Below are 24,258 nucleotides of genomic sequence, written 5' to 3'. Positions count from 1 at the left end.
ATTTAAGTCGTAAGTTTTATAAGTTAATATGGATTTTTTTTTATAGATTTTTTTTTTCGATCTCATTACTATACATTGATTTTCTAAAAAATTAAGCTTTATGATTTTCTTTGTTTTTCTTTGTATAGGATTATTCTGATCTTATTGTATGAGCCATGGATTTGACGAATTAACTTTGATAAAAAAAATTTTCTTTTGGTTACTTTTTTTCCTTGGAGTCTTCTTGTGTTATTAGTTTTTTTTTAATTTAATCTTTAAATATTTGATTTGTCGAGAATTAATTTTTATAATTTTTTTTATATTTGGTGCTTCTAATGAAATAGCCCGGTTTTATAAGATAACAAGGGTGGCATCAATTTTCCCTTTTGGTCTTGTTTTCCCCATCTTATAATTCAACACTGTTTTTTTTTTAGAAAAACTAGGTTTCATAGTCTTCTTTATTTTTCTTTTTATCATGTTATCACGATTTCACAATATGACATGTAGATTTGACAGGTTAACCTGAATAGATTCATGTGTTTTTTAGATTATAATTGTTATTTCTTTTATCCCCTTGCATGTTAGATTTTATTTTTTAATTTCATCATTTGATATTTAGTTTGTTAAGAATTGAGTTTTAAATTTTTTAATTTCATCATTTAATATTTAGTTTGTTAAGAATTGAGTTTTTTTTTTCATATTTGTTATTTTTTGTCAAATGAACCTTGTCATGAGTTTAATGAGTTAACATGGATTAATAACCTTTTTAAAATACACTTGCATCGGCTTAATATTATTTTTTTCTCAAATAAATTACATTTAACTTATGACAAAACACAAGCTACATAATTAGTTATGATTTATATGAATAGAAGAAATCATAATTTTACTATTAATTTAATTTTTTTATTGAAAAAAAATAAAAAAACTCTTGCTGAGATAGAAAAGATAACTATTTTTTCCATCAATTTTCTTATAAAATAGTTCTATTTTTTTTACAAATGATTTTATACTATTTATAATTTTTTACTCAAGATAAATGTTTCGGAAGAAAGATTTTGATACTATTTATAAAGTCAAACACGTTTAGATTGTTTAATAAAAAAATATTTTTTCAAGCTAATGATATATCGATAGATTCCATGAAAAATTGAGTTATTGCTAATATATGTTTTTTTTTAATGTAAAAACAAGGTACGATCTATATATGAAATATATTAAGTTCGACAAGAAAGGAAATTTTAAAGAATACAGCTAATTCCCACCCACAAAATTTTGTCAACTCTATACAGTTCGTGTAGTTGAATCCCACTTTCAAACTTTATTTAAATATAGATTTAAATCTATTAATTTTGAGTAATTTAATAACTTTTGTTAAACCCTATTTAAGAAAATTGATATTATCCCTTTTAAGAAAAAAAATTGTGATTTATGTGGAATAGAAAAAAAGAGAATCTCACCCTTAAATTACAAATAGAAGACTCTCACAAAGGAAAAAAAAAACAGAACGTTCTTTCATCATTTTTATTTTAATAAAAATTTTCTATTATTTTCAAAAACTATATTTTATACCATTTATAAAGAAATATTTTCCTCAGAAGAAAGACTTTGGGTTTTGATACTATTTACAAATTTTATACATTACCCGACCCTTCTTTAACAAAAAATTATATCTTCAAACTAACTTTATTTTATAAACTATTAAAAAAATATAAATACGTGCTATATAAATATATATAAAGGTAGAATTGAATCTAAATATGCAATTTAATAAGCTAAAAAAGGCAATTCTAAAATATATTGTTAGAAATTCCAAAATTTCCAAATGACACCCAATTATTTTTTAGCACAAAAAGAGATTAAAAAAAAAAAGAAGAAGAAGTTTTTTCAACAAAAATGCCTAACTTCTTTTGTCCCCATCACTCACCAAACCCTTTTTTTCTGATCTACACGGGACCCATTGGTCCACCTCACAACATAGCCATAGAGCACCATACTTTGAGTGTGAACAACCTCACACAAGAAATTCCCCATATAGCAAACTCTTTCCAAACTCCAAATTATCCAAAATTCCAACCATCACCACGGTTAAAACCCATCCTAACCATGGTTGTCTATAAATTTACCCACCCCAAAATACCCTCCAAAAAACCACTATTTCCATATCTGTCCCTCTTTCAGACAAATTGCCACCTTTCTCTCTCCCTCTTTATATTTTTCTCCTATTACTCTCATGGGACAGTATCTGTAGAAAAGTTTAACACAAAAAACACACCTTAAAGTCTCCACCCCCCCTCTCTATGTCTAAACTGTAAGCAGAAGAGGAGAGCAGAGGAGAGGAGAGGAGAGCTTCGTCTTCTTCTTCTTCTGAACCCCAGAAAGGTAAAAAGGGAGACACTTTGTTAATTTCTTCAATGGTTGCAGCTGCTCTTACAAAGCCATAACTCAGTAACTCAGTAAAGATTCAATCTTTCATCGTTTCTTTATTTATCAATAAATCTACTGGATCCCATTTCTTAAAATTTGTATTAAACCATGTCTTTCATGATTAAGTGTTGTTATGTTGCTTGATCTTTTGTGCTTATTAAATGTACTGTCCTAGGATTTTGTAAATGCTTTATTAATTGTTGATGTTAATCAATATCTTGTTATTAATTAATCATCATTTATGTCACGCACAAAAAGGAAGTTCTGGTGATTCTTTTGTGTCTTTTCATGAATCATGATGATAACCCTTTTGGTTCCCTGATAATTCATGGTACGTTGTGTCCTTTCGCTACTTAGTTTTTAAGGAAAGATGGCTCTAGGAGACTTATTGTGCCTGTCTGTGTTATAAAAGGCTTGAAATTTATCTTAAAAGAACTTACATCAGACTTTGTTGCAGACTTACAGTGTTGTTATTATTAAAAAAAGTGAGTTTCTTTCTTTCTTACCTTTTTCTCTGCTTACATAACAAGCAGTTTTTGCTGGAATTTTTCGTTCAATAAGCTACAAAATAATAACTCTCTCTCTCTCTCTCTCTCTCTCTCTCTCCTTTTTTTGGTAGAGAATCATTTTCTCCTTGATCTTAGTTGTTACTGATGTAACATCATCCAGTTACAGGTAGATCTGAGGTTTATAAATGCATTATAGTTTTGGCCCTCTAAAAGTTTTGCTCCTATGTTACGATGATCATTAGTGAAGATGGTACCCTCCTGTTTATTCTGTAGTTGCTGGTTGCTAACATTTTATTCAAAAACTTATTGTTTTCTTGATATTGTGACATGTTAACTGGGGTTTTGAGATATTGTATCTAATTTCATTTTAGTACTATTAGTTTGTTTATGGTAATACAGGCATGCTTAGCTGGAATTAAGACTAATTGCCGGTCATGTGAAGGCACAGCCCACCGCCTGGACACCCTGTTGAAGTGTCCGAGTGGAGGCTGGGATCCGTGGTATTTTCGTTTAGGATTTGAATTTATGTTGTCTGCTTCTTGGTGATATTGATTTACCACCAGGTTGAGACAATTATGCAGTTTTTATTTGAATATCCCTGGAATTAATTTTTCTCACTGACATGAGAGAAGCAAGTTCATTTGTTTCAAATCGTAACTGATTTTGATACTATTAATGATAAAGCTTACTTTATGTTATGTTTGCATATTTATTTTTTTGTTTGTTTTACAAATGTCCAGCTAAAGAGAGCCTTAATGGACCTGTGATTATATTTGTATGTCGGTGGAGATCCACTTTGTTGAGCTTCTAAAGCAGTTACTCTGTTTTTGTTTGTTTGATAATTAGGTGTTAGTCTAAGATATGACGTTTATGGTATTCCGTGCTCTCTTTGTTCTACATTAAATTAGAGTTTAATGATTCATTGTACATGACCTACTGTAAGAGATTCGGGGAAACTTTCACTAAATATTTAAGTGCATTTATTTGGGTTGCAGGAGCTTAGCTGTGGCGGCCTTTTGTGCATCACATGCACTGAATTTCAAAGAATAAGAATAGGTGAACTTCTAAGCGATAGTTGTGTGTGGAGATTGATATTGTAAGAGAGGTGGAGCATATCTTAACTGAGCTCAATCTTCTATCCTATCAGTAAACTGATTTGGCTGTGGTGTGTGCTGAAATGGGAATCTTTGAAGAAATGGGATTTTGCAACAATCTGGACTTTTTCTCGGCTCCTGGAGAAATGGATGCGGTTCCAGAACGCGAACCAGGGGCAACAATCGAGGAGGATTACAGCGATGAAGAGATGGATGTGGATGAGCTTGAGAGGAGGATGTGGAGAGACAGGATGTTGCTTAGGCGACTTAAAGAGCAGGGTAAGAATACGGAAGTTGTTGATCATGCAAAACATCGTCAGTCTCAGGAGCAAGCACGGAGGAAGAAGATGTCACGAGCACAAGATGGTATCCTGAAATATATGCTGAAAATGATGGAAGTTTGCAAAGCTCAGGGTTTTGTGTATGGGATCATTCCTGAGAAGGGAAAGCCGGTGAGTGGAGCATCTGACAATCTCCGGGGATGGTGGAAGGAAAAAGTCAGGTTTGATCGGAATGGCCCTGCTGCTATCTCCAAGTATCAGGCAGACCATTCAATCCCTGGAAAGAGTGAAGATTGTGGTCCAGCAGCATCCACACCTCACACCTTGCAGGAACTTCAGGATACAACTCTTGGATCGCTTCTGTCAGCCCTGATGCAGCACTGTGATCCACCCCAGAGGCGTTTCCCACTGGAGAAAGGTGTTGCCCCGCCATGGTGGCCCACTGCAAACGAGGAATGGTGGCCTCAACTGGGTTTGCCCAAGGATCAGGGTCCTCCTCCATACAAGAAGCCTCATGATCTGAAGAAGGCTTGGAAAGTCAGTGTTCTGACAGCTGTGATTAAGCACATTTCTCCTGATATTGCCAAGATACGCAAGCTTGTTCGCCAGTCTAAATGTTTGCAGGATAAGATGACTGCCAAGGAGAGTGCCACTTGGCTGGCAATAATTAATCAGGAAGAAACACTGTCCCGAAAATTATATCCAGATAGCTGCCCTCCTGTGTCTGCTGGTGGAAGTGGTTCGTGTGTCATCAGTGATTCCAGTGATTATGATGTTGAAGGAGTGGATGATGAACCCAATGTTGAAGTAGAGGATTGTAAACGTCTTGATGTCAATCTTTTCAACATGGCAACAGCAGCTGGACCAAGAGATAGATTTATGATGCCGCCAGCAGCTCCACAAATTAAGGGAGAGCTTGTTGAAACAAGCATGGATTTCATTCAGAAAAGGAAGCAGCCAGCTGGCGAGCCACACATGTTGGTTGATCAAAAGGTGTACAGGTGCGAGCATCCTCAGTGCCCCTACAACGATTCCGGACTTGGGTTTCTTGACATCACTGCAAGAAATAATCACCAAATGAATTGCCTATACCGCACCAACGCTTCTCAGGGACTTGGATTGTCTAATTTCCAAATTAACAGTGACAAACCAGCTGTGTTTTCTCTCCCATTTCCCCAAACTAAGGCAGCAGCTCCAAACCAGACCCCTTCATTTAATGTTTCAGGACTTGGACTTCCAGAAGATGGGAAAAAATCGATTTCTGATCTTATGTCTTTCTATGATACCAATCTTCAGCGAGACAAGAACATGAATCCTGGGAGTGCCAATGTTATTGGAGATCAAAATCAGCAGCAACTGCAAGAGCAGAAATTTCAATTTCAGCTGAACCCCAGGAATGTGAATTTTATGGGGGACCAAAATCCACAGCAGCAACAGAAATTTCAGTTTCAGCTGGATCCTAGGAATGCTAATATTATCGGTGGTCAAAATCAACAGCAACAACAGAAATTCCAATTTCAGCTGGATGATAGCTTCTATGGCCAAGGGGCTATGGCAGGAAACAACATCACTGAAGCAACCAGCATGCCAGTGAACAATGCTGTTTTCTCATCAACTGAAAATCAGTTTGATCACTGCAAGGCATTTGATTCTGCATTTGATACCAATGTCAGTGACAATATTACTGACTTCAGATTTGGCTCTCCGTTCCCCAGTCCACCAGTTGATTATTCCATGGATCTGATTCCAAAGCAGGATGTTGGCATGTGGTATGTCTAACGAAAGATGCAAAATACCTTGCTGCTCTCCCTGGTTCTGCACCATCCTAGAAGGGGATACAGCTAACATTCTGGGAAGAAGGCCATCATCAACACAGTTTCTGCTTCATAGTGCAGAAACTTCTTCCTTGAGAGTCTTAGTAGTTTAATATGTTCTTATATGTAGATGTTCAAGACATTTGTGAACTTTTGAGTTTCTGTTCTGCTTCTTTATCTTGCTAAGTCTAGGATTTCTAGGTTGCTTTCTGTGCAGTATTGAAGAAGAGCCAATAATGAACTGGCAAGGACCAAACCCATATTCTGTACTGCTGTTGAAAAGTTCATATCGCTATGTAGCTAAGTATATGTACACATACATCAATATATGGTGCTTTCATACATTATGCTGTCTTTTGTGTTGGTGCAAAATCCCTGGATTCCTTGCTTGATCTATTTATTCCTTGTTTTTTCTGATTTTTGTGTGTTGAGTTGAATTAGAAGGGGCCTTATAATGCCCCCACTTTCTCAGCTTGTTCAATGCACCCGGCCAGTTCTTCAAAAGGCACTTGAACAGAATTGCCTCCTTTCCTGTGTGCACAACACACCCTCGCACAGAGGGCATAGAGAAAGTAAGTAGTGGTGGAGTCCAGGAACAGTTCTTGGATTTAGTTGAAGTTACAAGAAAGATGTGGTCCTCTAGCTGTCTAGCAGCACTCAAAAGCTGGCATCTGTATCTTACATCAATCATGGACTCTTCTTGTCGCATCTCAAGAGTTCCAAGCACTGGGATGCTTTTATGTCTAGGGTCAAAAATCTTGATGAAAAGATTCTTTTGCACATTGAACACATGCCTTCCTTTTTAGTTTTAAGCAGTGATGATCTGACAGGTTTGGCTTGGCATCATTTAAAATTGACATGGATTTTAACTCGAATTCAGTCCTAGGATATGATTGAGCTGGGTTCAAAGTCTTTACCATGGAGCTAAGCTTTCTCTCATCCCCGAATCCCATTCCCCCTCCAGGGTTTGAGGCTAGGGTGTGCTGGTGGAGACGTGAAATGAGTAAAATTCATGTACGACGAATATTAGACGTGCGAAAAAGAATTTAGGAGGGTTAGAACTTAGAACTTTCTATTTTTAAAACTAAAAATATAATTTATTAAAGGAGGGGGGGCTGGAAAAAGAATTTTTCCTTGCAGGCCCCTGCCAGCCCCCCTAATTCCACCTCGCTATCAAACTCACACTAAGAGATTAAGGTATAATTTAGAAGAGCGATGCACCACATCAAAAATATAGTTCTTGGTGTTTTTACAGGCAAAACGCAGGTGAAATCACAGTGCACTGCGTTACCAAACTATGGGAAAATATCAAATTAATCCCGTGCTTTTGGTCAGGCACGGGGAGAATAACGGGGGGAACAACCAAGAATCTGATTTGAAAGGAAAGCAAATCCAGAGAACAATTGTATAATGTTCCCTGTGAACATGAAAAAGATCATTCAAAGTTAGGCAGGCAGGTTTTGAAGTTCGCATATTTCCACTTCCTGCGTCCCCTCTTTCAACCCCATCTTTTGTTCCCATTTTTCCCACTTTGATTCCTCTCTCTACGTTAGGTGTATGTCTGTATATATATTTATGCACGCAAGATGCTTGCCCGCGTTTTCTTCTTGCAGAGACTCAGACTCTACAATATCTAGAAGGGACTCAGATCCCCCAGTTATACTTTTCCTGATTGTTCTTCTCTCTTTTTTTCTCAACTCAAGATAACTTTCCGAGGTATCATGAAATTATTAAAATCGTCTAAAAGTTTGAAGATATTATATAAATCACCTTTTGCATCGAGATTTTTTTGTAAATTTTCTTGCCTTTTTCTAGAAATAGCATATAAAAGAGAGGATTTTATAATATATTTTTAGGAATATTAAAGAAAATTATGTCAGAACATCAAACTTATAGATGCTCCAAACAACTATTATAATAAACATTCTTCAAGTCATATAATTTGTCACCATCCGACCATTGTATTATTCACCTGGTCAAATTCAATGCAAATTCTAATGATTCCTTGTCACCATTAGCCCTCACCTTAAGGAAAGTTGTGCACTAATATTTATTGTCCTGAGCTCTGCTGCCGCTGCTGCTTTTCTCCCTTTCCTTTATTAAGCGTTGCTGTTCATATTCGGCGGATTGGTTTGTAAATTAGTGACCAAAGCTTAGATTAATTGAAAAGAATATTGAACCAGTTAAAACCTGTGCATTTGAGGAGTTTATCCATGGTTTTGTTGACCTAATCGGATCAACACCCAATTAAGTTTTTCTTAAAACCAAAATGATAAATAATTAATTCGAGTTAATCTGTGCTTTTTTAAGATTAGACTCTCATACGATCCGAAAAAATAATTAACTAGAGTAGAGTAAATTTAATTACCTGTAAAATAACTTAAACATCTGAATGTGATTTTTTAAATATTTTTTTTTTAAGAGAGGGTGAATAGATTCCAGCCATCAAGGACAGGCCTAGAAATATCCAATAGGAAACAGAATTTAACACAGCCCATGTTTAGGTTAAGAGTTACACCAACCCAAATACGTTTAAGCCTTACCAAAAGGCCAGATTAGAGGAGATAATCAAATTAATTGGCAGGTATGATATCCTATTTAAGCCTTAAGCATCTTTCTTCATTCCATAGACATGTCTCTAGGCCTTATAGCCTCGAGGACCTGGACCATCTATCCTAACAAGCCCATGTTGATAGTTTTTGCAGTCGTGAACCTGTTAAAGCTTTAGAAGATCTCCGGCCTGGGCAAGGTTTGTTTTTTTTTTTTTTTAAATGTTATATTATCTTCACCTGTTTCATACGAGGCTTGGTTAAAATTTAGTTTAATTTTTTAATTTTTCTCAGCTGTTCTGGACTGATTTAAATCAATCTAAATTAACTAACCTACGTACCTACCTACCTAAATATCATCATTTGTATATTTTAAATGAATACCATAATAAAATATTAAGAATATAATTATATAGATCTAAGATGATATACAGGTGTTATAAAATTTCTTCTAATAATTTAGAGAAAATCTAAGTGGTAAATTGGGTAGATAAAAGGTTTGTTCTGTATTTTGATCTTCGGAGTTCAAATCTTAATACTATTATTTTTCTATTAAAATCTTTTAAAGATAAAATTTAATATCGGTTTACATACAAGTTGATGGAGAATATCTTAACCATTGAAAAAAAAATAAAAAAATTTGAAGATAGACAAGGAAGCTCACTAGACTAATAATTAAGGTTTAGTTGACCTCGCCTGTTTGTCGGTTTTTCTTCAGCTCCCATCTCTTATAATTTATTCTCTTGAATTTCATGCATAAACTAATGCAAAAAGTCTTCTCAGGCTGATGTCAATCTTTTCTGTCTCTTCTCTCCCTTATAATTGAAAACTACCTGCCTAGTTCTTCCCATTATTTGTTTTTTTGTCTGAAAGTTTCAAGTCTTCAAGATTCCATTTCTGTTGAGTGTTTGGTAGTTAGTTTCCGGGAAATTGTCTTCATGGGACAGGAAACAAGAAAACTTTCAGATGAATATGAAGTTTCAGACATTCTAGGAAGAGGTGGGTTCTCAGTTGTCAGGAGAGGTATACTGAAGACAAGTGGAGATAGGAGGCAGGTGGCCATCAAGACATTGAAAAGATTAGGCCCGTCAACTCCATCAGGAATTCCGAGATCTCGCGGTGATGGTGAGAGAAGCATTTCTTCTTTCAAATTCCCAACATGGAGGCAGGTTTCAGTATCTGATGCTTTACTTACAAATGAAATATTGGTTATGAGAAAGATAGTAGAAAATGTATCGCCGCATCCGAATGTGATTGACCTCTATGATGTTTATGAGGATCAAAATGGGGTGCATCTTGTGTTGGAGCTTTGTTCTGGTGGAGAGCTGTTTGACAGAATTGTCGCTCGAGACAGGTACTCTGAGAGTGAAGCAGCAGCTGTGGTTAGGCAGATTGCAGAAGGTCTGGGAGCTCTTCACAGGGCTAATATTGTTCATAGAGACTTGAAGCCAGAGAACTGTCTTTTCTTGAATGAAAACGATGATTCTACTCTGAAGATTATGGACTTTGGATTGAGTTCTGTGGAAGAGTTCACCGATCCAGTAGTAGGGTTGTTTGGTTCCATTGATTATGTCTCACCAGAAGCTCTTTCTCAAGGCAGAAATAGCTCTAAAACTGATATGTGGTCTTTGGGAGTAATCTTGTATATCCTGCTCTCAGGGTGAGTTAATTTTCTCGTGTCTCAAATTGTACCCTATCATTTGTTGCCATAAGTCAACGATCAAGATGCCGATTTTCGGTTCAAGTTCTCAGTTTTTTTTGTTTTCTTCCTTCGATATTCCAGGTACCCGCCTTTCATTGCTCAGTCCAACAAGCAGAAACAACAAGTGATACTGGCTGTATGTTGATATTTTCTTGCCTCCACCAAAGCTAGATCATTTTCTTCACTGTTCAGTTTATCCTACTTCGATGTTTCTGAAAGGCAAATGATTTGCTATGCAGGGTGATTTCACTTTCTATGAGAAGACGTGGAAGAACATTACTTCATCAGCAAAACAACTGATCACTGATCTCCTGCAAGTTGATCCCGAAAGGAGACCGAGTGCTCATGATGTACAGATTCCCAAAGCCTTAACTTATTGGTCTTTTCCTATTATTATCGAAAGCCTCCTCTAAAAAAACATACTGCATGTGGTGACAGGTTTTAAATCATCCTTGGGTGATAGGGGATTCTGCAAAAGAGGAACAAATGGACCCCGAGATTGTCTCAAGGCTGCAGAGTTTCAATGCCCGTCGCAAATTCCGAGCTGCAGCAATAGCCAGTGTGTGGAGTAGCACAATTTTCTTAAGAACCAAAAAGTTGAAATCTTTACTAGGATCACATGACCTCAAGGAGGATGAAATCGAGAAACTCAGGCTACATTTTTCCAAATTGTGAGTACTCAAACTATTTCGTGCCCCGAAGTTTTAGTTCAGTTTGCGTAGAGTTTTAGGTTTATCAGCATTTGACCGCTGATAAATTGCATAAAGAAGCTTTAACATTTTGATTGCCCTATTATCAATTTTTCATATTCTAACGGGAAATATATGTGTGCAGGTGTGCAAAAGGTGATAATGCTACTCTATCCGAATTCGAGGAGGTGCTGAAAGCAATGAACATGTCGTTACTGATCCCTATGGCACCCCGCATCTTCGATCTATTTGACAACAACCGGGATGGAACAGTTGACATGAGGGAGATTCTTTGTGGTTTCTCCAGCCTCAGGAACTCTCAAGGGGATGATGCTCTCCGTCTGTGCTTCCAGGTATGCTCTGTTCCCTGATTTCCCTCCAACTTGCAACATCAACAAGAAAATAATTTTCCCACTTTCTGCCTTTCGGCCAACAGATGTATGATACAGACCGATCCGGGTGCATCACGAAGGAAGAAGTAGCATCAATGCTCAGAGTAAGCTGCTTCCCTAACAATTTTTATAACTTGAAAAGTTTAAATTGCTTCCAAGATTAGATGACATATAGAATGTTTTTCGAGCAGGCTTTGCCCGAGGACTGCCTTCCAGCAGATATAGCAGAACCGGGGAAATTGGACGAGATATTTGATAGGATGGATGCCAACAGTGATGGAAAAGTCACCTTTGATGAGTTCAAAGCTGCAATGAAAAGGGACAGTTCGCTTCAGGATGTGGTCCTCTCATCTCTTCGGCAACAATAATTTTCCCACTTTCTGCCTTCACCACCATCTTTCCAGCTATGTTTTTTTTTTTTTCCCACTACCATCATTCCAGATATGCTTTTTGTTTTTTTCAAAGTCTTTCTTTTAGCTAATGCTATTCAGGCAATAGAGATTGTGACTAAATGAGGTAAAAGAAATTTTGTTTCTTAATTTGCTGAAGTTAGGAACTTTCTCAGTCTGATGGATACTAAACCAGTAGAAGCATAGATATCAGGGAACATAACCATGCTTGATGCTTGAACAGGTTTCACTTCATAAACAGAAAAACAAGATGCAGCTGTTAATTCAGGTACAGCTTTTCAGGAGATCTTAGTAATGTTCCATCATGTATCCATATGGTCAGGCTCAACTCACCTGCTAATCTTCTCCTATAATCTTGCATTTGGCTCACCAAATTTTTTTTGAAAATAGGCATAATCGGAGTTGGAAGCTACGGTGGTTTTGAACTTGCAGATGAATTTGTGCCCATCCACTATGTAGCTTTGTAAAATTTACACAAATTCTTAGAACAAAATGAAATCGTGCAAGATCCAAAATTCTATATTTCCATTCAACGTAATCAGGATATTTCCCTTGATTTAGCAATTCTTGCTACATGAACTCGGTTCAAAATAGATTCAAGGCAATTATATGAACTCTACAATTTTCTATCCTATGACAAAATAAGTGGGTTAATACAAATAATCATCCCCATCAAGACCTTTCGTGAGATCGCCGCTTCTGTTGTCAGTACTCTCGTTGGAATCATCGGTATTTTGTACATCATGATTCACTTGCTCGCTGGTGATTGTTACATCCAGCCAGCTTAACTCTTCAGCTTCTGTGGCCTCCAAATCCTCCATCTAGTCTCCCATATTGGCACCCATAACTTCTAAGATCAATGTTGCTTCTCATGCACCTGGATTTAGTTGCCTCAGCTCGCCTTCTGGGGTGAAAAAAAAGAAAAAAAAGCATCTGCAACATGTTACATTCAAGGAGACAGTTCAATCAAGAGAAGGGGATCGCAAGGCTGTAAAATATCATGCAATATTATATCAGGACGACAACAGGATTTCTTATTTGCCAATCAACTCTGATGAATGGCAAAGAAAAGCTTTTTGATCGATTACCCTTCTCTTCAATGTGACTAAAGCATTGACAGACCTTATGAATTTGTGCGGGAACCAAGGATTGATCAGTGGTAGTGAAACTGGTATCATGACTTCATCAAGGATAACAATCAATCCATGAAGCTTAATGAATCTAAGGAATGCTTGGTAAACACAAACACACACACACACACATACAAGTTTTGTAATGAATAATTAAAATTAAGAGTTTTTTTTTCAGAAAAAGAGAATTTATAAACAAATTATTGATTAGATGGGTTTTTTTCTCCCTTAATCACCACGTGATCAATTACAGCATAACATTATTTTGAATAAAAAAAATTATTAGTACATCAAAACCATAAAAAAATAATTAAAAAAATCAATTTAATATTTTTTAAAAAACAAATACACTTTTAAAAAGCACAAAAACACACAAGTTCCTGCACTTCAGGGGTGAGCCAGCATTTCCTGGCAAGTGCGAGCGGTGAGGTGGGCAGGACCTGAACAGTATGAACTGAAATTGAATTGTGACTCAATTCGGGCTCAGCTCACCCAAAGGAATTCTAACAGATTATATAACTCTTGCTTACAGACATAGTAACTTGCTTGCATGTCAGATGTTCTCAACGTCACTTTGTATGCCCTGTCATCATGCTCATATTTTGCAACCCTGTACTTGGTGGCCATCCCATCTCGCTCAATCTTATTTGCTGTATATACAAAAGCTTCAACTAGTTCTTCATAAAACTTTGCGAATACTTGCTTGGTATAAATATTTGCAGCCTGTTGTTCCATTGGCGATGGCGTCTTAAGTACAGGAGTGGTGCAAATTGTATCGTAGGCTGCTTCTATTTCCTTTTCCAGAGAATGTTCGAGCGCAAGTTCATACTGTTTAAAGAACAAAGGTATTGCGGTCTGTTGATTCACATGCCCGTCAAAGAAGGAGCTGACACCATGATTTGAAGAAAGGGCAGCAAAGAAAGTGCTACGAAAATAAACTGGTGCCCATTGTTGGCGAGCATTGTACATAGCTTGAGCCTTGAAGCCACTCGATCATTCTCATCCTTTCCTTCTTAACTACTTACAAATTTCCAACCCCAACAACTACAAGTATGGATTTTGGGTGGTTTGCTTAGAGCCCGATCCAGGCCCATGGGCGCATCATTTTTTTCCATAAGAAGAATTTTTGTTTATCTTATTTGATAAATTCAAGTCATTTAGATGGTGAGGATCTAAGAATAAAGATCTTTGTTTTTAATCTCATCTTGCCCTTTTCACTAGGCTAAATCAAGATGCATACATGCTCGTGAAATTGTTGAAGTAATTTACTAGAAGGTGAAGATTTTATTGAATTCTAATTGATATAGAAAATTACATGTCAGGGAATTTCTTTTCAAGATTGTAGTGTATTAGAAAAATAGCAAGAAATTACAGGGAAATTTTAGAATGTTCTTCAGAGTATTTTTAGTGAGTAACTATACTTAAACAGAGAGACCAGCCATATTCCTCCCTAAGTTTATAAGGAGAAAAATCAGCTCAGAAAATCGAAAATGGAAAAAAATTATTGAAACTTTTTTTAAAAAAACTTTTTAACTCATTTTCTTTTAAAGTAATTAAGAGAAAACAAACATGAAAAATGAAAAACTAAGGATATTTTGATCCTCTTTTTTTCCCCGCCTCCCCATCCACCCGCAACAGAACCCAACAAAGCAAAATCTAAACAAACCTTAACAATCCCCAGGCCTGGAAGTCCAAGAAACACTCAAACAGAATAGTTACAAGAAACAGAGGTGGTTGTTGAACTAGTTGGAGAATTTGAGACAGAATCAGACAACAACCTGTCCTTCCCACTTTCACTTTCCTCGTCAATGCTCCTTGTAACACCAACCTCTTCAACTCCTCCTGTGCTATTATCTTCTAATATGTAGCCAGCCGGATTGGCCTCATTTCCATAGCAACATGCATCAAATATCAAGTCAATGTTGTCTTCAAACCCTGTATGATCGAACAAGTCCGGTAACTCGCAGGATTTTTCGAGAGGAAGATCGGGCATTGTGAGGCTCAATCCTGAATCCATACAAAAGCTCCATGCTAGCTCGTGCTCTTCAATAGTGTCCATAATTACCATAGGAGGCGTGCCAGCCAAGCTTGAATTTAGCTGTGAACATTGAAGTTGCGAAGACGACGAGACTATCTTTTGTTCTTGTTCCTCTTGTTGTTGTGGTGGTGGTGTTGGTTGTTCAACTTCCACTTCCACTTCCACGCTGGAATCAATCGAGTTGTTAAGAAGTTGTTGTTCTTGGAGGATTCGGTCTATAGGGATGCCTTTCTTCCTCAACCGTTCTATGTAATTGCTAACATCAAAATTGGTCACCGCATTTGCTCCTCTATACTGTATCGCCGCCATATCATACGCTGCCGCTGCCTCTTCTTGTGTATCTTTACGGAATTAACAAACAAAAAGTAGACAAACAAAATCTGATTAGTGAATTAATTAATCAAGCAATCGATAAATTAAGGATATGCGAGTAGAAAAGTAGCTTTATGATACAGAATAAATCGAGGTTGGTTGCTTTAAATAATAAAGCTAGATTGGGAATTCACATGCTTACTGCATAGTATTTTAATAATTGCATTCAAATCTCACTTTTGGAGTATTAAAAAAAATATACCAAGCAACAAAGCTAACCGAGTTAGTTCCCTTGATCGTGCCCTAGCTAGTTGTTGAATGAGACCTTGCTACTTAATTAGACAAGTACAGCATCAAGAATCAGCCGTACTTCAAAGTTTTTCAACCAAAAAGATTGTCCATTTCCAAGTTTGTAAAGCTCCACGCCACCTAGCCTTTCTCTCTTTTTGAAAATTTTTTGATGGGGTTCTTCTAGGTGATCGATCCTCTTTTTGGTGAAGCTTTTGTGGTTAGTACCAAGGGAAAAGTTTTTATAGCCCTTATAGATTTGTGAACATTCCATTTCAGCCCTTGTAGTTTGAATTTCCCAATTTTAATCTTGCAGTTTTGAAAGAGTTCAAACCTAGGCATATAGCCATCATGTATCTAACTAAACCTAACAAAATGCCCATCTCCCCCTTCTTTATCTTCCAAACTCCCATGCATGTCAATAACATCCCACAAAAATTCTCAGATCCCGATAAAAGAATTCACAAAGGAGGGCCCAGAGTGACTTTAGCAGTTTAGCTTGTGCTGGCTATTTAACTTCCAGGGATCGCATTGGAAATCCTTGGAAACTACAAGATCAAAACTGAGTGATCTTAAACTACAAGGACCAAAGTGGAAAGTCGCTGAATCTATAAAGGCAGGAAATAGTTTACCCCAACTCTTGCACCAAAAATGGTGTGAAAGCTACCCCACCCATGTGGCCATGTATTCTCTTCTAATGCAAAGAGACAAAATGAAAATGTTCTGACTTTAAGGCCACCACCATCAATCCGCCTTCGACTGCCATCTCTCCTCGTTAATAAGCAATCTAGGCCTGCCATGGGGGTCACCAGAGGCCGACACCATTAACAAGGGCCACTAAGGTGGCTAGTTAATGCCTAATTTGTGGGCATATAAGCCTTACCCTGTAGTAGATGTTCAAGCCTAAGGATGCACCCCACAATTTTCTTGATGAACCCTAGCATTGGTCCCTGCACTAGCGATGGAATGCCCCAGGCTTTTGCAAGCAAAAAGATTAAAGATCTAGGGTTTTTGACAAAACTGACACGCCCATTTTAGTCATGGTAAGGGCGTGTCACCTGACCTACTGATGGAAATTGAATTGTGGGCGTCACGTCTTATACTAATTTAGTAATCGGCGTGGCATGGTGATCTAAAAATCTAATCCTTTTTAGCATCTAAAACGGTAATCTAATCCTGGGCCCTGGTGCATTTGCAGGTGCTACTATTGTAAACTGAAAAAACAGTTCATAGATATCAAACCTTAAAGCTTGTTTCCAATTTAGTCCCCCACAAACATTTTTATCACAGAACCTGCCATTTTGACAGCATGAGAAAAGGGTTTGTGCCACGTTAGCTTGAGTGGACTCACACTGACAGCTTTGAATTTGGCATCCAGCCAGCATAAAAGTTGCCCGTCCTATCCTGCTTCTAATGCAAATCCAAAATGGGACTCCACTATTCGACTCATCCAAAAGAAATCCGCCTTTCTAAAAGTTTCTTCAAGATCGGTAGAGCTTGTCAATTCGAGTCGAGATAAATAATAATAATAATAATAATAATTTTTGTCATCAAATCTCAAACCAAATTTTCCAATCTGGGAGGACTTTGGAGAAAAAAGCAAAGTCAAAAGCCAAGTTGTATTCTTCCTAAAGTATACATTCATTCATGCATTCTCCAAATCCAGGAAAAACAGCAAATCGTTACTATCTCATGCTAAGAAGGTATAGTTTCCATGGTCACAGTAAAATGAGGGAGAGGAGCGTACTGTAAGTTCCAAGGTAGAGATACTTATTCCCATAAACTCGTCCAATTCTAGCTTCCCATCGGCCATTATGATGATGCCTGTCAAATTCCAAGCCAAGCCAGTCACATCGATTATAACCAATGCCAAAAATAAAGTACTTAAATTGTAATCAGTCGATTGGTGAAATAAAGTGCAAGAGAAAAGCGGCATTTACCTGGCCACCCCACGGTATTTGGAGACTCCTCTGGAGAATCCACTGCTTTGCCGTCTAAGAGATGCTAAGTACTCTTCTTTAGTCACCTTTTGCATCTCTTCGATCTCTTTTGTGTATGTTTCTATCTGCATCATCATCATCACCAATTAATATTCAAAATAGGCTTTGAAATCGTGTTTTGCTCTAATCACACCTTTAATCCCGTTTAGTTTTATTGATTAAACGTAAATTATATATATATATATGTATATGTAAAAACTACAACTTAATTAAGAAAAAACTATAATTTATAAAAAAAATTAATCTTTTCATTTCAAATCATAACCGCATAGCTACCAAAATCCGAAACACTCATTTTGAAAGTTATGGCCCACATGCTTGCGCCGGATCCATGTAATAATTTAAAATGTAACTTAGCGATTTCAAAGAAAACACCAAAAGAAAGTACATGGATGTTGATAATGGTCAAAGCTTAAAAAGAAGTCAAAGAAACAATGTGAGGTTACCGGAAAATTCAAGGTTGTCTCTGACCCCCAGTACTTTAGGGCAGCTAGATCATAGGTGTGTGCGGCTGCCTCCTCATTATCATAGGCACCTACGTGTTACATACAATCAGGACCCATGATCTTTGTTTTAAGGAAATGAAAAGGGATTCTTATTATTATGTATATAAAAAATAGATTGAGATCATTAAGGTGGAGTGCTTACCCAAATAAACTAAGCAGCAGAATGTGAAAGTTGCAGTGACAGGGATGATTTTAAAGATTAAAACATGGTCAGAACACGTAAGAAGATGGATTAAAAATATATAATTAAAAAATATAAAAAAAGATTATAGATCTCCTTGGTTTTCGTTAATCTTTAATTAATTAAGCAAAATTCACCTTGTTTTCCCTTCTTGTTTTGAATGCTGTTCCATGAACTCTTATCCCAAAGATGAGCTTCAAACCTTCCTGTCCATCTATGTCTGTTCTTGATCAATCAACAAAGCATGTCACACATGCAAATTTTGAAGACCCCACAGGAAGGAAAAAAAAAAAATCACACTTGAGCAAGGTTTTGGTACCTGGTGACTCCTCTATAAATGGAACTTCTTTTGCCAGAGTTATGACTGTTATTAGCAGCAGCATTCTGGGATTTGCCTTGATTGCTCTTTTGATTCTTTCTAATGCGTTTGGGCTTTGGTTTCTGAATGCTTTCAGAGGCAATACAAGAAGATGAGGAGGAGGAGGAGGAGGAGGAGGAGCAGGAGGAAGACCTCTTCATTTACTTCTTCTTTTGGCAACGTGAGAGCACAAAATATGATGGAATGCAAGCAAGAGTTGTCAGAGGAAAAAAGATGGGTCTCTGCTATATTAATTAACCCGTGAGGTCTCCCTTGTTTTCCTACTCCAGTTTAGATTTTGTGACTTTGGGAATTGGAAGGAGTGTATTTTGGCAACCAAAAGTGGTTTACCAAAACAAGGAGAGACAGTGGAAAGGGAAGAAGCGGGGGTGAGAGGTAATAAAATAACACACAGAACCAAGACAGGGGAGGAGTGGAGAGGAGGCCACTTGACTAGAGCATGTTTCTTGGGGGTTAACTTTATAACCCAACACGGGGTTAAGGATTTTTGAGCTGGGTTAGTTAACCTTGAGTTAAATCTGAGGCCTAACACTTGGCTAATACGTGCAGCCATGCTACCAATAAGGATTTGCTGCCTCTACAGTAAGTTTGTTTTTGAGAGAATCTCTTCTTCTCTCCCACAACTAACCATCTCCTTGTTCAATATAAAAATGACTGCAGGGGCTAAAAAGAAAGAGATATGTCAGTGATTTGCATTTTTATTTTGATTTTTACTGGTTTTTGTTGCTGCTGATGGGTTGGCTTTGTGTGTCAGTTACTTTGGTGAGCTTTCGCTCCTTAACAAGGGACGTGTGAGTGAGGACATATCCGCAGAGGTGTCAAAGTTAAATTCATGCCCTTGGTCTTTGTTCTTGTTACTACAGAACCACTGGGACACGAACCATGACAAGGTACCAAAGATCGCATGGTCCACGCTCAATGGCAGGCAGGCAGGCAGGCAGGCATAAGTAGAAATCATTGCCAGTTCCTATATCGTTGTTTTTCCTTTTTTATTGTTAATGGAAACAACACAGCAACCTGGAAAACAAAAATGGAATCTGTTATAAAATTAGCAATTTCATCACTCTTTTCTTATTCATAACGTTCAGTTTGTTTTGAGATGGAAGAATTGAAAATCATTGGAACATATATTACATATCTCTTTATTCTTATTAAAAAAAAAACACAAATTAACTCTAAAACTATCATATATAGAAATAATTTTATTAAATATTAGTTATCCCCTTCTCCAATAAACAAGCTCCTGTTTTATTATATTAAATAAATCTAATAAAAAAACAATTTTAAAGTCGAAGACAAAACAAATGGTATATAAAAAAAAAGTTAAATCTAGTTAATCAAGTTTAAAAAATCCCGAATAGTAATAAATACTCATAATATTTATTTATTAAATTTATTTATTTACTTTTATCTGTAATATTATTTTTGATGGATGAGGTTGAGTGATGCAAATATTACATGCTGCACTTGGGGGCATTTTTTTTTTTATGAACACCCATGCTTAAAATCACAATATGAGCTTACAGGCAACTACAGAACGTGCTTGAAGGAACCCTTTTTCATAAAACACGCTTGTTTAGGGGCCCTAGTTAGAGGTCTCAGGCTCTCAGCCCTTCTACGTATATCACATGTCTGAAAGACTAACCCTATTGCTTTTCTACGTATATCACATGTCTGAAAGACTATAACCCCATGGCTTACAAAAGTTGTCCACATTCCAGATGGTCAGAATGAATTTGTAAGAATCTAAACACATCATTTAGATTACGGCAGCAAAAGGAGAAAATGAAACTCCCATGCCTCCATCACATAGTAGCATACTACCCGGCTGAATTCTGTTATTAAGGAACGCTGTGTCAAATAAAAAGTTTTGCCTCGAGGCCTGCGAATTATATTCATCCAGATCGAAGTGATTTGATCTTAAAATCTTTGAACTGACGCCAGTTTTTTCCATGTCTTTCTCAAAGCTTTTGACATACTTCCTAATATCCTGCTGAACTTCGATGGAATCATTTCGCTTGCACGCAAAAGAAAACTGAAACCTCTGACCGTATGGTGTTTCTGAGCGATTTAGAATGACTTCATCCAGAGTAGGCTCCTTGCTGCTTCCAGTGGCTGACAACACTGATGCACTGTGGCTATGTGCACTAACCAATTCCTGAAAGCATTAACATAATTTATTACTAGGCTAAGATTCTACTTTCGTTTCTCCAACATAACATTGCAATGCAGTGTCTGGACGCTTATATTCAACCTCACTGTCTTGAACCTTCCTTTCTAGAAGGAAACAAAAACCAGAAAGCAAAGGCAAGGCAGGATGATTCTACTCTTGTTCCTCTAACATAACCGTGCATGATGTATGTGGGTGCTTATATACTCCTTTATCACTTTCGTTGTCATACAGGTTTTTTTTTTTTTTCTAGAAGGAAAAATAAAACAGACAAAGCAAAGAACAGGACATGAAGAACAAACACCTCCACGAAGCAAAGGAATTAAGTTTAAAATGAGATGGCATCACTATCTTTTGAAAATAAATCACCATTCAGCCAACTACATTATTCAGAATAAAAATAACAGATATGAATGTTGAGAGGCAAAAAACCTGTTTATTGGTAGTGAAACTGTTGGGATAGCAGTTTGCTGCAGCGTTAGAACTTGCTTGGGAAAAGGATGCACAATCACCAACAGGGGAAGCAACACCAACAAAGTTTATTGGTGGATCCTCTGGCGATGAGAAGTCAGAGCTATCAAATGTTGACAGCGACACACATTCATCAAAATAAGCCATGGCTTCATCTGTTAATCGTTTTGACACCTTCCTTCTTTCAATGCTGGACTGTCATCGGAGCAGCACAAACAAAAAAACAGTTAAAACAATGACATTGAAACTTCCCAACCACTAAGCATGTGGAGGCTGAACCTTAATGTGAATGAAATGAAAAAACATGGCCTATATCATTATCAAAACCATCTCTCTAAGCCAACGATTTTCAGGGGGACGGGGGGAGAGCAAGACAGGTCAGAACCAGATAAGATAGAAATTACAATTAGTCTCTTTACTTGAAAGCATGGATAACCAAGTTCCATATTTTAGAATATCAACCATATGCGGAACATGTAAACTTGGATTCAGAAGGATATTGACTGGATGTGTGGGATATTGTCCCTAACTAAACATATTCAACTGTTTTCTCCTTCTGTTCTACATCAATGCTAAATGTGTTTTTTAATGCATCTAGTGTAAATATACTTGCATGAAAGCCACACACGCGAAAATACAAAAAAGATGTACCTTTCTTGCAGCACAGGGTCTCTGCACATTTGACATCTTGGGATGTGGAAGCACTTCCTTCAAGATTCTACTAAGCTCTGAACCACGGTGCTACAAAAAAGATGTACCTTTCTTGCAGCACGGGGTTTCTGCACATTTGACGTCTTGGGATGTGGAAGCACTTCCTTCAATATTCTACTAAGCTCTGAACCACGGTGCTCCTCGACAGCCAGGTCTGCTCGAAGCTTCCTTGCCCGTTCATGGGACTGCAAGTTAAAAAGAGATCTGATTTGCAGGTGTCTGATCCAACTAAATTATAGAAGAGAAACGAATAAGCATAAAGCACCACAAACATGACATCACAGAAATTATGGATCTTGGTGCCTATTTATCAAAACAAGGAAACAAGAGCAACCCCCACCCCCTCCTGTCATTGTCATTTCTAACATTTGAATCTAGAACCTACCCCAATCCCATCCCTCCTCTCTTGAGCTTTTAAGTGTTCATCAAGTGGCAGGATAAGTAGAAAACATGCACCGACCATTTTTAAACTCATCTCTACATAAATTTGATCAGGTCAAAACAATCATAGATTTTCTTCGAAGAAAACCTTACTCCACTCAGTAGTACAGTGGGTACAAAGCACATTGTAAACACAAGCATCAACTATGCATGTAAAGTTTCCCCTAACTTAATTTGAAACAAGAATCTCACACACACCAGCTCAAATCGAGCAAATGTCAGAGGTTAGCAACTTTATAATGGTTTCCTATGATTAATCTAACTTTTCAATCACAATCTCAGTTGAAAGCGAGCCTATGGTTAATCTGACTTTTCAATCACAATCTCAGCTGAAAGGGAGTAAAACTTACCTGCTCAAGCTTATTGGCATATTCTCTTCTGATGTCCAAAACTAATTCAACTGCACTTGGGTTGACTAGATCAGGAGGAATATCAGTCACATTGGACATTGCAATAGTGGTAGTGTTACTCCTTCGGATAGTCTGAACTCAAAACAAAGTTCAGAGTGAATCATGAACAAGCATATAACATGGAAGCAAGCAATAAAATATGAAGACTGCAATCAAATGTGCAAACGGCAATTAGAGCAGGTGACTATAGCCATGTAGGCACAGAAAAAGAAGACATGGTAGAGTGAACACAGCCTATAACACATTTTCCCAGAAAAGAAAAACAATGGAACAATAAAATCCAGCAGATGCTCCTGAAATTTAACGTCCTTGCATCAAATATCCAACTTACTGACCAAAGAGTCAAGGAAAATCCAGCAGATGCTCCTGAAATTTAACATCCTTGCATCAAAGAGTCAAGCCAATATGTCATGTTCCAGGTTAGCAGGTCAGGAACTAAGGACTCTTGAAATAAGTGCATGCCAACACTTGTTGGCAAAACTTAAGTCAAACATTCATAACTAGTAAAGCATTATAATAGACATCAAAGAATTTTTTTTTTTTTTGAAGGAAATCCTGCATGAAAGCAGCAGCACAACTGAAATCACTTAAGAACTAAACATTTATCACCCATGAACCACGGGAACTTACACTTTCTAAGTCATTTTGGATGTCAGCAATGGCACGTCTAACTTCAGACCGAACAGTTTCATATATTCGACTAGAGGTGTCATCTCCCAAATCATCCCCTTGGAATGACTGCAACATGAGGTCATAACCAAAATTACATTAGGATCATGCATCTTATCCATTGATGTTTCAGAACCATTCACATAAAAAGTGTGCATACAATCTCATGCATTAACCATTTAGAACACTAACACGTAAATCACTCCAAATCACTCATGTCCAAACCAATTAAACATGACACCATTCAGATCTCACCTGCATTTGTTCACAGACTGCTTTGATAGTTCTCCCTTCAGCTTCTGAAAATGAGCTTCCCAAACCTCCATCTTCCCAGCTCCTAAAAGGCAAAGAAGGCTAGAAAGAAAAAACAAACAAAACAGGAAATATCATTTAACTAAACAACTTAATTCAAGTCGCATTTATCAATGCCAAAAACATAAAAGCATTTCGTGACACAGTACCAAATCTGCAGCAGATCCATCTGATCGCATGGGCGAACCTCTCATCTTCTCAAACTTACTATCATAACTCCTTCTCGTCTATCACCAACAGCATTCGGCTTTGTGGGTGCACTCTTAGACTCTTCCTTGTCAGCCACAACTTCACTGACTTCTTTACCAGGTGGAGAAACATTGCTCCAGTAAAGCGGGTTGTCTCTTTTATTCAAGAAATCTGTGGACCCTGTTGCTGTTCTTGTTGTTGAACA

General features: G+C 37.2%; 4 protein-coding genes across 6 annotated transcripts; 2 read left to right on the top strand and 2 right to left on the bottom strand.

Moving 5' to 3' along the window:
* The first annotated feature begins 2,237 nt into the window (after positions 1 to 2,237).
* On the top strand, positions 2,238 to 6,467 carry LOC105141083 (ETHYLENE INSENSITIVE 3-like 1 protein). Of its 2 annotated transcripts, XM_011048180.1 has the most exons (4): positions 2,238 to 2,435; positions 3,315 to 3,415; positions 3,911 to 3,971; positions 4,070 to 6,467. In XM_011048180.1, exon 4 carries the CDS (start codon positions 4,093 to 4,095, stop codon positions 6,067 to 6,069), a length of 1,977 nt encoding a protein of 658 aa, XP_011046482.1. In that variant the 5' UTR covers positions 2,238 to 2,435; positions 3,315 to 3,415; positions 3,911 to 3,971; positions 4,070 to 4,092; the 3' UTR covers positions 6,070 to 6,467. The 2 variants fall into 2 exon arrangements, with proteins under 2 accessions (XP_011046482.1, XP_011046481.1); XM_011048179.1 differs by lacking the exon at positions 3,315 to 3,415.
* Positions 6,468 to 9,286: 2,819 nt separating this feature from the next.
* LOC105141082 (calcium and calcium/calmodulin-dependent serine/threonine-protein kinase-like) lies at positions 9,287 to 12,000 on the top strand. The gene is made up of 7 exons (XM_011048177.1): positions 9,287 to 10,313; positions 10,437 to 10,491; positions 10,595 to 10,705; positions 10,794 to 11,026; positions 11,190 to 11,397; positions 11,481 to 11,540; positions 11,628 to 12,000. The coding sequence occupies exons 1-7, from the start codon at positions 9,592 to 9,594 to the stop codon at positions 11,802 to 11,804; spliced, it is 1,566 nt and encodes a 521-aa protein (XP_011046479.1). The 5' UTR covers positions 9,287 to 9,591; the 3' UTR covers positions 11,805 to 12,000.
* A 2,593-nt stretch (positions 12,001 to 14,593) lies between these two features.
* LOC105141081 (ethylene-responsive transcription factor WRI1-like) lies at positions 14,594 to 19,097 on the bottom strand. The gene is made up of 7 exons (XM_011048176.1): positions 18,621 to 19,097; positions 18,439 to 18,521; positions 18,263 to 18,271; positions 18,061 to 18,149; positions 17,555 to 17,679; positions 17,362 to 17,438; positions 14,594 to 15,355 (listed from the first exon to the last, which is right to left on the bottom strand). Exons 1-7 carry the CDS (start codon positions 18,818 to 18,820, stop codon positions 14,679 to 14,681), a joined length of 1,260 nt encoding a protein of 419 aa, XP_011046478.1. The 5' UTR covers positions 18,821 to 19,097; the 3' UTR covers positions 14,594 to 14,678.
* A 1,016-nt stretch (positions 19,098 to 20,113) lies between these two features.
* Positions 20,114 to 24,094, bottom strand: LOC105141080 (uncharacterized). Of its 2 annotated transcripts, XM_011048175.1 has the most exons (9): positions 24,014 to 24,094; positions 23,808 to 23,906; positions 23,514 to 23,621; positions 22,824 to 22,955; positions 22,163 to 22,217; positions 21,973 to 22,055; positions 21,283 to 21,516; positions 20,353 to 20,838; positions 20,114 to 20,310 (listed from the first exon to the last, which is right to left on the bottom strand). In XM_011048175.1, exons 1-8 carry the CDS (start codon positions 24,056 to 24,058, stop codon positions 20,440 to 20,442), a joined length of 1,155 nt encoding a protein of 384 aa, XP_011046477.1. In that variant the 5' UTR covers positions 24,059 to 24,094; the 3' UTR covers positions 20,114 to 20,310; positions 20,353 to 20,439. The 2 variants fall into 2 exon arrangements, with proteins under 2 accessions (XP_011046477.1, XP_011046476.1); XM_011048174.1 differs by lacking the exon at positions 21,973 to 22,055 and having other exon boundaries at positions 22,080 to 22,217.
* Between the last annotated feature and the right edge of the window lie 164 nt (positions 24,095 to 24,258).

Source organism: Populus euphratica, unplaced genomic scaffold (genome assembly GCF_000495115.2).
Source record: "Populus euphratica unplaced genomic scaffold, PopEup_1.0 scaffold250.1, whole genome shotgun sequence".
Lineage (NCBI taxonomy): Eukaryota > Viridiplantae > Streptophyta > Magnoliopsida > Malpighiales > Salicaceae > Populus > Populus euphratica.
The sequence above is the reverse complement of the archived record's forward strand: the minus strand, read 5'-3'. Positions and strand labels throughout refer to the sequence as shown.

Coding starts and splice junctions, on each gene's coding strand:
- LOC105141083 (XM_011048179.1), top strand. CDS start 4,093: ATGGGAATCTTTGAAGAAATGGGATTTTGCAACAATCTGGACTTTTTC.
- LOC105141082 (XM_011048177.1), top strand. CDS start 9,592: ATGGGACAGGAAACAAGAAAACTTTCAGATGAATATGAAGTTTCAGAC. Junction 10,492..10,594: donor AACAACAAGTGATACTGGCT/GTATGTTGATAT, acceptor TTTGCTATGCAG/GGTGATTTCACTTTCTATGA. Junction 11,541..11,627: donor AAGTAGCATCAATGCTCAGA/GTAAGCTGCTTC, acceptor TTTTTCGAGCAG/GCTTTGCCCGAGGACTGCCT.
- LOC105141081 (XM_011048176.1), bottom strand. CDS start 18,820: ATGAAGAGGTCTTCCTCCTGCTCCTCCTCCTCCTCCTCCTCCTCCTCA. Junction 18,522..18,620: donor ATTTATAGAGGAGTCACCAG/GTACCAAAACCT, acceptor GATCAAGAACAG/ACATAGATGGACAGGAAGGT. Junction 17,680..18,060: donor AGACAACCTTGAATTTTCCG/GTAACCTCACAT, acceptor ATGATGATGCAG/ATAGAAACATACACAAAAGA.
- LOC105141080 (XM_011048174.1), bottom strand. CDS start 24,058: ATGAGAGGTTCGCCCATGCGATCAGATGGATCTGCTGCAGATTTG. Junction 23,622..23,807: donor CAGTCTGTGAACAAATGCAG/GTGAGATCTGAA, acceptor CTCATGTTGCAG/TCATTCCAAGGGGATGATTT. Junction 22,218..22,823: donor ATGCCAATAAGCTTGAGCAG/GTAAGTTTTACT, acceptor TTTAACTTGCAG/TCCCATGAACGGGCAAGGAA.